This window comes from Oncorhynchus nerka, linkage group LG20, assembly GCF_034236695.1.
Source record: "Oncorhynchus nerka isolate Pitt River linkage group LG20, Oner_Uvic_2.0, whole genome shotgun sequence".
Lineage (NCBI taxonomy): Eukaryota > Metazoa > Chordata > Actinopteri > Salmoniformes > Salmonidae > Oncorhynchus > Oncorhynchus nerka.
Window position 1 is genome coordinate 16,186,688 of NC_088415.1, and position 16,815 is coordinate 16,203,502.

Genomic DNA, 16,815 nt, shown 5'->3' on the forward strand with positions numbered 1-16,815 from the left:
CCTTCTAGACCTATCGGCTGCCTTCGATACTGTGAACCATCAGATCCTCCTCTCCACCCTCTCCGAGTTGGGCATCTCCGGCGCGGCCCACGCTTGGATTGCGTCCTACCTGACAGGTCGCTCCTACCAGGTGGCGTGGCGAGAATCTGTCTCCTCACCACGTGCTCTCACCACTGGTGTCCCCAGGGCTCTGTTCTAGGCCCTCTCCTATTCTCGCTATACACCAAGTCACTTGGCTCTGTCATAACCTCACATGGTCTCTCCTATCATTGCTATGCAGACGACACACAATTAATCTTCTCCTTTCCCCCTTCTGATGACCAGGTGGCGAATCGCATCTCTGCATGTCTGGCAGACATATCAGTGTGGATGACGGATCATCACCTCAAGCTGAACCTCGGCAAGACGGAGCTGCTCTTCCTCCCGGGAAGGACTGCCCGTTCCATGATCTCGCCATCACGGTTGACAACTCCATTGTGTCCTCCTCCCAGAGCGCTAAGAACCTTGGCGTGATCCTGGACAACACCCTGTCGTTCTCAAATAACATCAATGCGGTGGCCCGTTCCTGTAGGTTCATGCTCTACAACATCCGCAGAGTACGACCCTGCCTCACACAGGAAGCGGCGCAGGTCCTAATCCAGGCACTTGTCATCTCCCGTCTGGATTACTGCAACTCGCTGTTGGCTGGGCTCCCTGCCTGTGCCATTAAACCCCTACAACTCATCCAGAACGCCGCAGCCCGTCTGGTGTTCAACCTTCCCAAGTTCTCTCACGTCACCCCGCTCCTCCGCTCTCTCCACTGGCTTCCAGTTGAAGCTCGCATCTGCTACAAGACCATGGTGCTTGCCTACGGAGCTGTGAGGGGAACGGCACCTCAGTACCTCCAGGCTCTGATCAGGCCCTACACCCAAACAAGGGCACTGCGTTCATCCACCTCTGGCCTGCTCGCCTCCCTACCACTGAGGAAGTACAGTTCCCGCTCAGCCCAGTCAAAACTGTTCGCTGCTCTGGCCCCCCAATGGTGGAACAAACTCCCTCACGACGCCAGGACAGCGGAGCCAATCACCACCTTCCGGAGACACCTGAAACCCCACCTCTTTAAGGAATACCTAGGATAGGATAAAGTAATCCTTCTCACCCCCCCCCCTTAAAATATTTAGATGCACTATTGTAAAGTGGCTGTTCCACTGGATGTCATAAGGTGAATGCACCAATTTGTAAGTCGCTCTGGATAAGAGCGTCTGCTAAATGACTTAAATGTAAATGTAAAATGTAAAAACACAATGTCAAATACAGGTATTCTAGTCAAATACAGGTAGCCTAGTCAAATACAGGTGGCCTAGTCAAATACAGGTAGCCTAGTCAAATACAGGTAGCCTAGTCAAACACAGGTAGCCTAGTCAGATACAGGTAGCCTAGTCAAATACAGGTAGCCTAGTCAAATACAGGTAGCCTAGTCAAACACAGGTAGCCTAGTCAAACACAGGTAGCCTAGTCAAATACAGGTAGCCTAGTCAAATACAGGTAGCCTAGTCAAACACAGGTAGCCTAGTCAAATACAGGTAGCCTAGTCAAATAATGAACATCCAATCACATTAACCGTTACTCTCTCTGGGGAACTCCACTAAAGGTCCATATGTAGCCAAACGTAGCTGCTGCTCATTCCGTTTGCTAGAAAATTGATGAATAGTTTTAAAAAGTAAGGCCTGCATTCATAGAGAAACATAACAGCTCTACTGGTAGTACTGCTACTTCTAGCAGTACTACACCTGCACTTGTTGACAACACAAGTTGTTCTGCTTCCACGAGCACATCCAATGCTAGCATCAGTAATTCTACATGTTGTTGTTAGCCCAGCTAGCATGGACACTGACAGTTGTGAATCTGATGCAGCTGAAGAGCTACTGCACCCTTATCCGGGAAAGAACCGAACAACAGACAGGGACGTTGGACCATCGAAGAGGCTCAAATATGATGGCAAACACATGGATTTGGGGTTCACTTATATTGGGAGTAGTGCCTTTCCTCAGCCACCGTGTGTTTGTGCAAAAGTACTATCTCACAACTCGATGAAACCTTCACTCTTGAGCAGACATTTAGAAACAAAACATGCCCATTTGAAAAATAAGCCACAGGAGTTTTTTGAGCGAGAATTAAGATAACTTTAGAGTAGTAAGACATGTATAAAAGCAACAGATACCATTAATATATGTTGCTTCTATACATTAATAGCAACTGTGTACCTGCTTCCCTACCGATAACATTTTAGACAAGTCACAAAGCGAAATGGACGGTCAGAAAGGAAAGGTGGAGCAGAGAAGGAGAGAATTAAAAAAGAGAAAGGCCCTTGACACAGATGAAGCTAAGTGTGTGTGTGTGTCTGTTTGTGTGTGTGTGTCTGTCTCTGTGTGTGTGTGTGTGTGTCTGTTTGTATGTGTGTCTGTCTCTGTGTGTGTGTGTCTGTTTGTGTGTGTGTCTGTCTCTGTGTGTGTGTGTCTGTTTGTGTGTGTGTGTGTGTGTACGTCTGTTTGTGTGTGTGTGTGTCTGTCTGTCTGTGTGTGTGTGTGTGTGTGTGTGTGTGTGTGTGTGTGTGTGTGTGTGTGTGTGTGTCTGTTTGTGTGTGTCCCTGTGTGTGTGTGTGTGTGTGTGTGTGTGTGTGTGTGTGTGTGTGTGTGTGTGTGTGTGTGTGTGTGTGTGTGTGTGTGTGTGTGTGTGTGTGTGTGTGTGTGTGTGCATGCATGTCTCTGCCTGTGTGTATGTGTGTGTGTGTCTCTGTGTGTGTGTGTGTGTGTGTGTGTGTGTGTGTGTGTGTGTGTGTGTGTGTGTGTGTGTGTGTGTGTGTGTGTGTGTGTGTGTGTGTGTGTGTCTCTGTGTGTGTCTGTGTGTGTGTGTGTCTCTGTGTGTGTCTGTGTGTGTGTCTCTGTGTGTGTCTGTGTGTGTGTGTGTCTCTGTGTGTGTCTCTGTGTGTGTCTGTGTGTGTGTCTCTGTGTGTGTCTGTGTGTGTGTCTCTGTGTGGCTTTTAAGCATTAAATGTTGTCAAGGGCAACACTCCTCCCCTGGGATCCATCTTACAGAACACGAATGAGAATAGCTCACCTCTCCCCCCTCTCTTCTCTTCTCCTCACTCTCCTCTTCTCCTCATCTCTCCCACTCTCTTCTCCACAGTCTCCTCTCTCTTCTTCTCCTGTTAACTCCTTCTATTCTCAACTTTCAGCTGCTCCTCCTTTCTCCCCCTCGTTCATATCCGCCTGTCTCTTCAACTCCTCCTCACTTTTTCCCTTTTCCTCACCTCTCCTACTCTCCTCCTCTTCTCCTCCCATCACTGTTACTTCCAGCAGAGCCCTGCAATTACAGTACAGGACAGCTAGACCAATTACACTACTGGAAAGCTAGACCAATTGCGGTTCAGGAAAGCTAGACCAATTGCATTACAGGACAGCTAGACTATTGAGAACCTTTCAGGGTTCACACACACGCACAAACACATAGAGACAACATTCACACACACACACACACATTGTTCTCTCTGGGACCAGACCAATTTAGCAGCGGTGGCCTACCACTGATAAAGTGTTGCAATCTCTGCAAAAAATATTTTGCTGCTACCCTTGCCACCACTGCTGGATGAAATCCTAGGGGAAACACTGCAGATCCATTCTTTACTATGTTATGTTGTTGTTTTACTGGCTTCAGTGTTCTAAAACTCTACTAACTCAACAATCACATCGGTTCCACAACTCCTTGTTGATGTGTAACACTAAAGCATTTTAGAACAGGGTCCTTCTGTGAACTCCAGATGTTACTGATGTTACGTACAAAACAAACTGAGCATTAACACACCAAGGGCATGGACATTGTTGTGTGTGTGTCTGAAAGTGGACCATTAGCAGAGGCAGCATAAGTAACTTTCAGACTCATTAATTAACCTCCTAAACTCAGCAAGAAAATAAACGTCCCTTTTTCAGGACCCTGTCGATCAAAGACAATTCTTAAAAATCCAAATAACTTCACAGATCTTTATTGTAAAGGCTTTAAACACTGTTTCCCATGCTTGTTCAATGAACCATAAAAAATTAATGAACAGGCACCTGTGGAACAGCTTACAGACGGTAGGCAATTAAGGTCACAGTTATGAAAACTTAGGACACTAAAGAGGACTTTCTACTGACTCTGAAAAACACCAAAAGAAAGATGCCCAAGGTCCCTGCTCATCTGTGTGAATGTGTCTTAGGAATTTTTTATTTACTTAATTTTTTTATTTCAGCTTTATTTAACCAGGTAGGCTAGTTGAAAACAAGTTCTCATTTACAACTGCGACCTGGTCAAGATAAAGCAAAGCAGTTCGACACATACAACAACACAGAGTTACACATAGAATAAACAAACATACAATCAATAATACAGTAGAAACATCTATATACAGCATGTGCAAATAAGGTAGGATAAGAGAGGTAAGGCAATAAATAGGCCATGGTGGTGAAGTAATTACAATATAGCAATTAAACACTGGAATAGTAGGATGTGCAGAAAATGAATGTGCAAGTTGAGATACTGGGGTGCAAAGGAGCAAGAAAAATAAATAAAGCAGCATGGGGATGAGGTAGATTGGATGGGCTATTTACAGATGAGCTATGTACATATTCAAAAAATCCTTATCCCAGTCTGCTATTCCCACATGCTTCAAGAGGGCCACCATTGTTCCTGTTCCCAAGAAAGCTAAGGTAACTGAGCTAAACGACTACCGCCCTTTAGCACTCACTTCCGTCATCATGAAGTGCTTTGAGAGACTAGTCAAGGACCATATCACCTCCACCCTACCTGTCACCCTAGACCCACTCCCATTTGCTTACTGCCTCAATAGGTCAACAGACGACGTAATCGCAACCACACTGCCCTAACCCATCTGGACAAGAGGAATACCTATGTGAGAATGCTGTTCATCGACTACAGCTCAGCATTTAACACCATAGTACCCTCCAAACTCGTCATCAAGCTTGAGACCCTGGGTCTATACCCCGCCTTGTGCAACTGGGTACTGGATTTCCTGACAGGCCGCCCCCAGGTGGTGAGGGTAGGTAACAACATCTCCACCCCGCTGATCCTCAACACTGGGGCCCCACAAGGGTGCGTTCTGAGCCCTCTCCTGTACTCCCTGTTCACCCACGACTGCGTGGCCATGCACGCCTCCAACTCAATCATCAAGTTTGCGTACAACACTACAGTGCCATCAACAACGAGACGGCCTACAGGGAGGAGGTGAGGGCCCTCGGAGTGTGGTGTCAGGAAAATAACTTCACACTCAAAGTCAACAAAACAAAGGAGATGATCGTGGACTTCGGGAAACACGAGCACCCCCCTATCCACATCGACGGGACAGTAGTGGAGAGGGTAGTAAGTTTTAAGTTCCTCGGCGTACACATCACGGACAAACTGAATTGGTCCAACCAAACAGACAACATTGTGAAGAAGGCGCAGCAGCGCCTCTTCAACCTCAGGAGGCTGAAGAAATTTGGCTTGTCACCAAAAGCACTCACAAACTACCTGCCGTCCAGGACACCTACACCACCCGATGTCACAGGAAGGCCATAAAGATCATCAAGGACAACAACCACCCGAGCCACTGCCTGTTCACCCCGCTATCATCCAGAAGGCGAGGTCAGTACAGGTGCATCAAAGCAGGGACCGAGAGACTGAACAACAGCTTCTATCTCAAGGCCATCAGACTGTTAAACAGCCACCACTAACATTGAGTGGCTGCTGCCAACATACTGACTCAACTCCAGCTCACTTTAATAATGGAAATTGATGTAAAAAACAATGCCACTTAAAATAATGTTTACATACCCTAAATTACTCATCTCATATGTATATGTATATACTGTACTCTATATCATCTACTGCATCTTGCCATCTTTATGTAACACATGTATCACTAGCCACTTTAAACTATGCCACTTTTATGTTTACATACCCTACATTACTCATCTCATATGTATATACTGTACTCGATACCATCTAATGCATCTTGTCTATGCCATTCTGTACCATCATTCATTCATATATCTTTATGTACATATTCTTTATCCCTTTACACTTGTGTGTATAAGGTCGTAATTGTGGAATTGTTAGGTTAGATTACTTGTTGGTTATTACTGCATTGTCGGAACTAGAAGCATAAGCATTTCGCTACACTCGCATTAACATCTGCTAACCATGTGTATGTGACAAATACAATTTGATTTGTTTTGATTTGATTTGATTTGATACAGGTGCAGTGATCTGTGAGCTGCTCTGACAGCTGGTGCTTAAAGCTAGTGAGGGAGATAAGTGTTTCCAGCTTCAGAGATTTTTGCAGTTTGTTCCAGTCATTGACAGCAGAGAACTGGAAGGAGAGGCTGCCAAAGTAAGAATTTGCGTGTGCTACGGGTGGGTGCTGCTATGGTGACCAATGAGCTGAGATAAGGCGGGGCTTTACCTAGCAGAGACTTGTAGATGACCTGGAGCCAGTGGGCTTGGCGACGAGTATGAAGTGAGGGCCAGCCATCGAGATCATACAGGTCACAGTGGTGGGTAGTATATGGGACGTTGGTGACAAAACAGATGGCACTGTGATAGACTGCATCCAGTTTGTTGAGTAGAGTGTTGGAGGCTATTTTGTAAATTATATCGCCGAAGTCGAGGATCGGTAGGAAGATCAGTTTTACGAGGGTTTGTTTGGCAGCATGAGTGAAGTATGCTTTGTTGCAAAACAGGAAGCCGATTCTAGATTTCCTTTTGGATTGGAGATGTTTAATGTGAGTCTGGAAGGAGAGTTTACAGTCTAACCAGAAACCTAGGTATTTGTAGTTGTCCACATATTCAGAACCATCCAGTTAGTGATGCTAGACGGGCGTGCAGCGATCGGTTGAAGAGCATGCATTTAGTTTTAATTGGATTTAAGAGCAGTTGGAGGCCATGGAAGGAGAGTTGTATGGCATTGAAGCTCATCTGGAGGTTAGTTAACACGTTGTCCAAAGAAGGGCCAGAAGGATACAGAATGGTGTCGTCTGCGTAGAGGTGGATCAAAGAATCAACAGCAGCGAGAGAAACATCATTGATGTATACAGAGAAGAAAGTCGACTCATGTGGTGCAATAAATTGCAATGTCCGTACTGTGAGACGCCTAAGACAGCGCTACAGGGAGACAGGGTGGACAGCTGATCATCCTCGCAGTGGCAGACCACGTGTAACAACACCTTCACAGGATCGGTATATCCAAACATCACACCTGCGGGACAGGTACAGGATGGGAATAACCACTGCCCAAGTTACACCAGGAACGCACAATCCCTCCATCAGTGCTCAGACTGTCCGCAATAGGCTGAGAGAAGCTGGACTGAGGGCTTGTAGGCCCGTTGTAAGGCAGGTCCTCACCAGACATCACCAGCAACAATGTTGCCTATGGGCACAAACCCACCGTCGCTGGACCAGACAGGACTGGCAAAAAGTGCTCTTCACTGACAAGTCGCGGTTTTGTCTCACTAGGGGTGATGGTCAAATTCGCGTTTATCGTCGAAAGAATGAGCATTACACCGAGGCCTGTACTCTGGAGCGGGATTGATTTGGAGGTGGACCATCATGGTCTGGGGCGGTGTGCTTCATTGGACTGAGCTTGTTGTCATTGCAGGCAATCTCAACGCGTTACATGGATGACATCCTCCTCCCTAATGTGGTACCCTTCCTGCAGGCTCATCCTGACATCCTCCTCCCTCATGTGGTACCCTTCCTGCAGGCTCATCCTGACATCCTCCTCCCTCATGTGGTACCCTTCCTGCAGGCTCATCCTGACATCCTCCGCCCTCATGTGGTACCCTTCCTGCAGGCTCATCCTGACATCCTCCTCCCTCATGTGGTACCCTTCCTGCAGGCTCATCCTGACATCCTCCTCCCTCATGTGGTACCCTTCCTGCAGGCTCATCCTGACATCCTCCTCCCTCATGTGGTACCCTTCCTGCAGGCTCATCCTGACATGACCCTCCAGCATGACAATGCCACCAGCCATACTGCTCGTTCTGTGCGTGATTTCCTGCAAGACATGACTGTCAGTGTTCTGCCATGGCCAGCGAAGAGCACGGACCTCAATCCCATTGAGCACGTATGGGACCTGTTCGATTGGAGGGTGAGGGCTAGGGCCATTCCCCTTAGAAACGTCAGGGAACTTGCAGATGCCTTGGTGTAAGACTGGGGTAACATCTCACAAGAACTGACAAATCTTGTGCAGGCCATGAGGAGGAGATGCACTGCTATACTTAATGCAGCTGGTGGCCACACCAGATACTGACTGTTACTTTTGATTTTGACCCCCCCTTTGTTCAGGGACACTTTATTCCATTTCTATTTGTCAAATGTCTGTGGAACTTGTTCTGTTTATGTCTCAGGTGTTGAATCTTGTTATGCTCATACAAATATTTACACATATTACATTTTTTGAAAATAAACGCAGTTGACAGTGAGAGGACATTTCTTTTTTTGCTGAACATATGTTAGCATGATGTGCTTTTACACATTGAGCAGTCAGTGTAGCATGTTAGTATGATGTAGTTTTACACATTGAGCAGTCAGTTAGTGTAGCATGTTAGCATGTTAACATGATGAGCATTTACACATTGAGCAGTCAGCGTAGCATGTTAGCATGATGTGCTTTTACATGTTGAGCAGTCAGTGTAGAATGTTGGCATGTTAGCATTAGTGCTTTACACATTGACCAGTCAGTGTAGCATGATAGCATGTTAGCATGATGTGTTTTAACACATTGAGAAGTCAGCGTAGCATGTTAGCATGTTAGCAACTGGGTGGGACATTAGCAGCATATTGAATCTCAGTGGAGATTCACCTGGCTGCAGGGAAGGTCATAAGGTCACACTGCTGATCCGTTAAACACAGATGTACTGCCGGGGGAAACAATGAGGAGAGAGGGGGAGTCGGGAGACTCATGGGGGAGACATACCTTTCTGTCGGGCCAGTTGTACTTGGCGAACACAGAGTCATAAGTATCAACTGCCCCATCGGTCACCAACATGATGGCCTGACTACACACACTGCCTCGACCTGTCTGGTTAAACTAAAAGGAGAGAGATGGAAAGAGAAACAGAGGGAGGGAAATGGATGGGGGTGATAGAGAGAGAAGGAGAGAGAGATTATTAGTGCAAATGTAGTAGTCTAACCCTTAGGAAGAGAGACAGGGAGAGTAGAGTCAATCCATTCACTAACAGTCTAACCCCTAGAAAGAGAGAGGACGGACGGAGACAGGGAGAGTAGAGTCGATCCCTTCACTAACAGTCTAACCCATAGAAAGAGAGAGGACGGACGGAGACAGGGAGAGTAGAGTCGATCCCTTCACTAACAGTCTAACCCATAGAAAGACAGAGGACGGACGGAGACAGGGAGAGTAGAGTCGATCCCTTCACTAACAGTCTAACCCATAGAAAGACAGAGGACGGACGGAGACAGGGAGAGTAGAGTCGATCCCTTCACTAACAGTCTAACCCCTAGAAAGAGAGAGGACGGACGGAGACAGGGAGAGTAGAGTCGATCCCTTCACTAACAGTCTAACCCATAGAAAGAGAGAGGACGGACGGAGACAGGGAGAGTAGAGTCGATCCCTTCACTAACAGTCTAACCCATAGAAAGACAGAGGACGGACGGAGACATGGAGAGTTGAGTCGATCCCTTCACTAACAGTCTAACCCATAGAAAGAGAGAGGACGGACGGAGACAGGTAGAGTAGAGTCGATCCCTTCACTAACAGTCTAACCCCTAGAAAGAGAGAGGACGGACGGAGACAGGGAGAGTAGAGTCGATCCCTTCACTAACAGTCTAACCCCTAGAAAGAGAGAGGACGGACGGAGACAGGAAGAGTAGAGTCGATCCCTTCACTAAAAGTATTTATTTTTTTATTTTTTTATTTCACCTTTATTTAACCAGGTAGGCTAGTTGAGAACAGGTTCTCATTTGCAACTGCGACCTGGCCAAGATAAAGCATAGCAGTGTGAACAGACAACACAGAGTTACACATGGAGTAAACAATTAACAAGTCAATAACACAGTAGAAAAAAAAATGGGCAGTCTATATACAATGTGTGCAAAAGGCATGAGGAGGTAGGCGAATAATACAATTTTGCAGATTAACACTGGGGTGATAAATGATCAGATGGTCATGTACAGGTAGAGATATTGGTGTGCAAAAGAGCAGAAAAGTAAATAAATAAATAAAAACAACAGTATAAAAACAGTATGGGAATGAGGTAGGTGAAAATGGGTGGGCTATTTACCAATAGACTATGTACAGCTGCAGCGATCGGTTAGCTGCTCGGATAGCTGATGTTTGAAGTTGGTGAGGGAGATAAAAGTCTCCAACTTCAGCGATTTTTGCAGTTCGTTCCAGTCACAGGCAGCAGAGTACTGGAACGAAAGGCGGCCAAATGAGGTGTTGGCTTTAGGGATGATCAGTGAGATACACCTGCTGGAGCGTGTGCTACGGATGGGTGTTGCCATCGTGACCAGTGAACTGAGATAAGGCGGAGCTTTACCTAGCATGGACTTGTAGATGACCTGGAGCCAGTGGGTCTGGCGACGAATATGTAGCGAGGGCCAGCCGACTAGAGCATACAAGTCGCAGTGGTGGGTGGTATAAGGTGCTTTGGTGACAAAACGGATGGCACTATGATAGACTGCATCCAGTTTGCTGAGTAGAGTGTTGGAAGCCATTTTGTAGATGACATCGCCGAAATCGAGGATCGGTAGGATAGTCAGTTTTACTAGGGTAAGCTTGGCGGCGTGAGTGAAGGAGGCTTTGTTGCGGAATAGAAAGCCGACTCTTGATTTGATTTTCGATTGGAGATGTTTGATGTGAGTCTGGAAGGAGAGTTTGCAGTCTAGCCAGACACCTAGGTACTTATAGATGTCCACATATTCAAGGTCGGAACCATCCAGGGTGGTGATGCTAGTCGGGCATGCGGGTGCAGGCAGCGATCGGTTGAAAAGCATGCATTTGGTTTTACTCGCGTTTAAGAGCAGTTGGAGGCCACGGAAGGAGTGCTGTATGGCATTGAAGCTCGTTTGGAGGTTAGATAGCACAGTGTCCAATGACGGGCCGAAAGTATATAGAATGGTGTCGTCTGCGTAGAGGTGGATCAGGGAATCACCCGCAGCAAGAGCAACATCATTGATATATACAGAGAAAAGAGTCGGCCCGAGAATTGAACCCTGTGGCACCCCCATAGAGACTGCCAGAGGACCGGACAGCATGCCCTCCGATTTGACACACTGAACTCTGTCTGCAAAGTAATTGGTGAACCAGGCAAGGCAGTCATCCGAGAAACCGAGGCTATTGAGTCTGCCGATAAGAATATGGTGATTGACAGAGTCGAAAGCCTTGGCGAGGTCGATGAAGACGGCTGCACAGTACTGTCTTTTATCGATGGCGGTTATGATATCGTTTAGTACCTTGAGCGTGGCTGAGGTGCACCCGTGACCGGCTCGGAAACCAGATTGCACAGCGGAGAAGGTACGGTGGGATTCGAGATGGTCAGTGACCTGTTTGTTGACTTGGCTTTCGAAGACCTTAGATAGGCAGGGCAGGATGGATATAGGTCTATAGCATTTTGGGTCCAGGGTGTCTCCCCTTTGAAGAGGGGGATGACTGCGGCAGCTTTCCAATCCTTGGGGATCTCAGACGATATGAAAGAGAGGTTGAACAGGCTGGTAATAGGGGTTGCGACAATGGCGGCAGATAGTTTCAGAAATAGAGGGTCCAGATTGTCAAGCCCAGCTGATTTGTACGGGTCTAGGTTTTGCAGCTCTTTCAGAACATCTGCTATCTGGATTTGGGTAAAGGAGAACCTGGAGAGGCTTGGGCGAGGAGCTGCGGGGGGCGGTGCTGTTGGCCGAGGTTGGAGTAGCCAGGCGGAAGGCATGGCCAGCCGTTGAGAAGTGCTTATTGAAGCTTTCGATAATCGTGGATTTATCGGTGGAGACCGTGTTACCTAGCCTCAGTGCAGTGGGCAGCTGGGAGGAGGTGCTCTTGTTCTCCATGGACTTCACAGTGTCCCAGAAATTTTTGGAGTTGGAGCTACAGGATGCAAACTTCTGCCTGAAGAAGCTGGCCTTAGCTTTCCTGACTGACTGCGTGTATTGGTTAACCCATAGAAAGAGAGAGGACGGACGGAGACAGGGAGAGTAGAGTCGATCCCTTCACTAACAGTCTAACCCCTAGAAAGAGAGAGGACGGACGGAGACAGGAAGAGTAGAGTCGATCCCTTCACTAACAGTCTAACCCATAGTAAGACAGAGGACGGACGGAGACGGGAAGAGTAGAGTTCATCCACACATTAACAGTCTAACCCCTAGAAAGAGAGAGGACGGACGGAGACAGGGAGAGTAGAGTCGATCTCTTCACTAACAGTCTAACCCCTAGAAAGAGAGAGGACGGACGGAGACAGGAAGAGTAGAGTCGATCCCTTCACTAACAGTCTAACCCATAGAAAGAGAGAGGACGGACGGAGACAGGGAGAGTAGAGTCGATCCCTTCACTAACAGTCTAACCCATAGAAAGAGAGAGGACGGACGGAGACAGGGAGAGTAGAGTCGATCCCTTCACTAACAGTCTAACCCCTAGAAAGAGAGAGGACGGACGGAGACAGGAAGAGTAGAGTCGATCCCTTCACTAACAGTCTAACCCATAGAAAGAGAGAGGACGGACGGAGACAGGGAGAGTAGAGTCGATCCCTTCACTAACAGTCTAACCCATAGAAAGAGAGAGGACGGACGGAGACAGGGAGAGTAGAGTCGATCCCTTCACTAACAGTCTAACCCATAGAAAGAGAGAGGACGGACGGAGACAGGGAGAGTAGAGTCGATCCCTTCACTAACAGTCTAACCCCTAGAAAGAGAGAGGACGGACGGAGACAGGAAGAGTAGAGTCGATCCCTTCACTAACAGTCTAACCCATAGAAAGAGAGAGGACGGACGGAGACAGGGAGAGTAGAGTCGATCCCTTCACTAACAGTCTAACCCCTAGAAAGAGAGAGGACGGACGGAGACAGGAAGAGTAGAGTCGATCCCTTCACTAACAGTCTAACCCATAGAAAGACAGAGGACGGACGGAGACGGGAAGAGTAGAGTTCATCCACACATTAACAGTCTAACCCCTAGAAAGAGAGAGGACGGACGGAGACAGGGAGAGTAGAGTCGATCCCTTCACTAACAGTCTAACCCCTAGAAAGAGAGAGGACGGACGGAGACAGGAAGAGTAGAGTCGATCCCTTCACTAACAGTCTAACCCATAGAAAGAGAGAGGACGGACGGAGACAGGGAGAGTAGAGTCGATCCCTTCACTAACAGTCTAACCCATAGAAAGAGAGAGGACGGACGGAGACAGGGAGAGTAGAGTCGATCCCTTCACTAACAGTCTAACCCATAGAAAGAGAGAGGACGGACTGAGACAGGGAGAGTAGAGTCGATCCCTTCACTAACAGTCTAACCCCTAGAAAGAGAGAGGACGGACGGAGACAGGAAGAGTAGAGTCGATCCCTTCACTAACAGTCTAACCCATAGAAAGACAGAGGACGGACGGAGACGGGAAGAGTAGAGTTCATCCACACATTAACAGTCTAACCCCTAGAAAGAGAGAGGACGGACGGAGACAGGGAGAGTAGAGTCGATCCCTTCACTAACAGTCTAACCCCTAGAAAGAGAGAGGACAGACGGAGACAGGGAGAGTAGAGTCGATCCCTTCACTAACAGTCTAACCCATAGAAAGACAGAGGACGGACGGAGACAGGAAGAGTAGAGTCGATCCCTTCACTAACAGTCTAACCCATAGAAAGAGAGAGGACGGACGGAGACAGGGAGAGTAGAGTCGATCCCTTCACTAACAGTCTAACCCCTAGAAAGAGAGAGGACGGACGGAGACAGGAAGAGTAGAGTCGATCCCTTCACTAACAGTCTAACCCATAGAAAGAGAGCGGACGGACGGAGACAGGGAAAGTAGAGTCGATCCCTTCACTAACAGTCTAACCCCTAGAAAGAGAGAGACGGACGGAGGGAGACAGGAAGAGTAGAGTCGATCCCTTCACTAACAGTCTAACCCATAGAAAGACAGAGGACGGACGGAGACAGGGAGAGTAGAGTCGATCCCTTCACTAACAGTCTAACCCATAGAAAGAGAGAGGACGGACGGAGACAGGGAGAGTAGAATCGATCCCTTCACTAACAGTCTAACCCATAGAAAGACAGAGGACGGACGGAGACATGGAGAGTTGAGTCGATCCCTTCACTAACAGTCTAACCCATAGAAAGAGAGAGGACGGACGGAGACAGGTAGAGTAGAGTCGATCCCTTCACTAACAGTCTAACCACTAGAAAGAGAGAGGACGGACGGAGACAGGGAGAGTAGAGTCGATCCCTTCACTAACAGTCTAACCCCTAGAAAGAGAGAGGACGGACGGAGACAGGAAGAGTAGAGTCGATCCCTTCACTAAAAGTATTTATTTTTTTATTTTTTTATTTCACCTTTATTTAACCAGGTAGGCTAGTTGAGAACAAGTTCTCATTTGCAACTGCGACCTGGCCAAGATAAAGCATAGCAGTGTGAACAGACAACACAGAGTTACACATGGAGTAAACAATTAACAAGTCAATAACACAGTAGAAAAAAAAATGGGCAGTCTATATACAATGTGTGCAAAAGGCATGAGGAGGTAGGCGAATAATACAATTTTGCAGATTAACACTGGGGTGATAAATGATCAGATGGTCATGTACAGGTAGAGATATTGGTGTGCAAAAGAGCAGAAAAGTAAATAAATAAATAAAAACAACAGTATAAAAACAGTATGGGAATGAGGTAGGTGAAAATGGGTGGGCTATTTACCAATAGACTATGTACAGCTGCAGCGATCGGTTAGCTGCTCGGATAGCTGATGTTTGAAGTTGGTGAGGGAGATAAAAGTCTCCAACTTCAGCGATTTTTGCAGTTCGTTCCAGTCACAGGCAGCAGAGTACTGGAACGAAAGGCGGCCAAATGAGGTGTTGGCTTTAGGGATGATCAGTGAGATACACCTGCTGGAGCGTGTGCTACGGATGGGTGTTGCCATCGTGACCAGTGAACTGAGATAAGGCGGAGCTTTACCTAGCATGGACTTGTAGATGACCTGGAGCCAGTGGGTCTGGCGACGAATATGTAGCGAGGGCCAGCCGACTAGAGCATACAAGTCGCAGTGGTGGGTGGTATAAGGTGCTTTGGTGACAAAACGGATGGCACTATGATAGACTGCATCCAGTTTGCTGAGTAGAGTGTTGGAAGCCATTTTGTAGATGACATCGCCGAAATCGAGGATCGGTAGGATAGTCAGTTTTACTAGGGTAAGCTTGGCGGCGTGAGTGAAGGAGGCTTTGTTGCGGAATAGAAAGCCGACTCTTGATTTGATTTTCGATTGGAGATGTTTGATGTGAGTCTGGAAGGAGAGTTTGCAGTCTAGCCAGACACCTAGGTACTTATAGATGTCCACATATTCAAGGTCGGAACCATCCAGGGTGGTGATGCTAGTCGGGCATGCGGGTGCAGGCAGCGATCGGTTGAAAAGCATGCATTTGGTTTTACTCGCGTTTAAGAGCAGTTGGAGGCCACGGAAGGAGTGCTGTATGGCATTGAAGCTCGTTTGGAGGTTAGATAGCACAGTGTCCAATGACGGGCCGAAAGTATATAGAATGGTGTCGTCTGCGTAGAGGTGGATCAGGGAATCACCCGCAGCAAGAGCAACATCATTGATATATACAGAGAAAAGAGTCGGCCCGAGAATTGAACCCTGTGGCACCCCATAGAGACTGCCAGAGGACCGGACAGCATGCCCTCCGATTTGACACACTGAACTCTGTCTGCAAAGTAATTGGTGAACCAGGCAAGGCAGTCATCCGAGAAACCGAGGCTATTGAGTCTGCCGATAAGAATATGGTGATTGACAGAGTCGAAAGCCTTGGCGAGGTCGATGAAGACGGCTGCACAGTACTGTCTTTTATCGATGGCGGTTATGATATCGTTTAGTACCTTGAGCGTGGCTGAGGTGCACCCGTGACCGGCTCGGAAACCAGATTGCACAGCGGAGAAGGTACGGTGGGATTCGAGATGGTCAGTGACCTGTTTGTTGACTTGGCTTTCGAAGACCTTAGATAGGCAGGGCAGGATGGATATAGGTCTATAGCATTTTGGGTCCAGGGTGTCTCCCCCTTTGAAGAGGGGGATGACTGCGGCAGCTTTCCAATCCTTGGGGATCTCAGACGATATGAAAGAGAGGTTGAACAGGCTGGTAATAGGGGTTGCGACAATGGCGGCAGATAGTTTCAGAAATAGAGGGTCCAGATTGTCAAGCCCAGCTGATTTGTACGGGTCTAGGTTTTGCAGCTCTTTCAGAACATCTGCTATCTGGATTTGGGTAAAGGAGAACCTGGAGAGGCTTGGGCGAGGAGCTGCGGGGGGGGCGGTGCTGTTGGCCGAGGTTGGAGTAGCCAGGCGGAAGGCATGGCCAGCCGTTGAGAAGTGCTTATTGAAGCTTTCGATAATCGTGGATTTATCGGTGGAGACCGTGTTACCTAGCCTCAGTGCAGTGGGCAGCTGGGAGGAGGTGCTCTTGTTCTCCATGGACTTCACAGTGTCCCAGAAATTTTTGGAGTTGGAGCTACAGGATGCAAACTTCTGCCTGAAGAAGCTGGCCTTAGCTTTCCTGACTGACTGCGTGTATTGGTTAACCCATAGAAAGAGAGAGGACGGACGGAGACAGG

The 16,815-nt window shown here is 47.7% G+C and overlaps 1 protein-coding gene across 1 annotated transcript in view; it reads right to left on the reverse strand.

The window, feature by feature from the left end:
• The window catches only part of cacna2d3a (calcium channel, voltage-dependent, alpha 2/delta subunit 3a), a 452,439-nt gene that overhangs the window by 147,770 nt on the left and 287,854 nt on the right, over positions 1-16,815 (reverse strand). Inside the window, exon 12 of the mRNA XM_065006038.1 lies at positions 8,987-9,100. Within this exon, the coding sequence (XP_064862110.1) occupies positions 8,987-9,100 (114 nt within the window). The remainder of the gene's footprint in view (positions 1-8,986; positions 9,101-16,815) is intronic.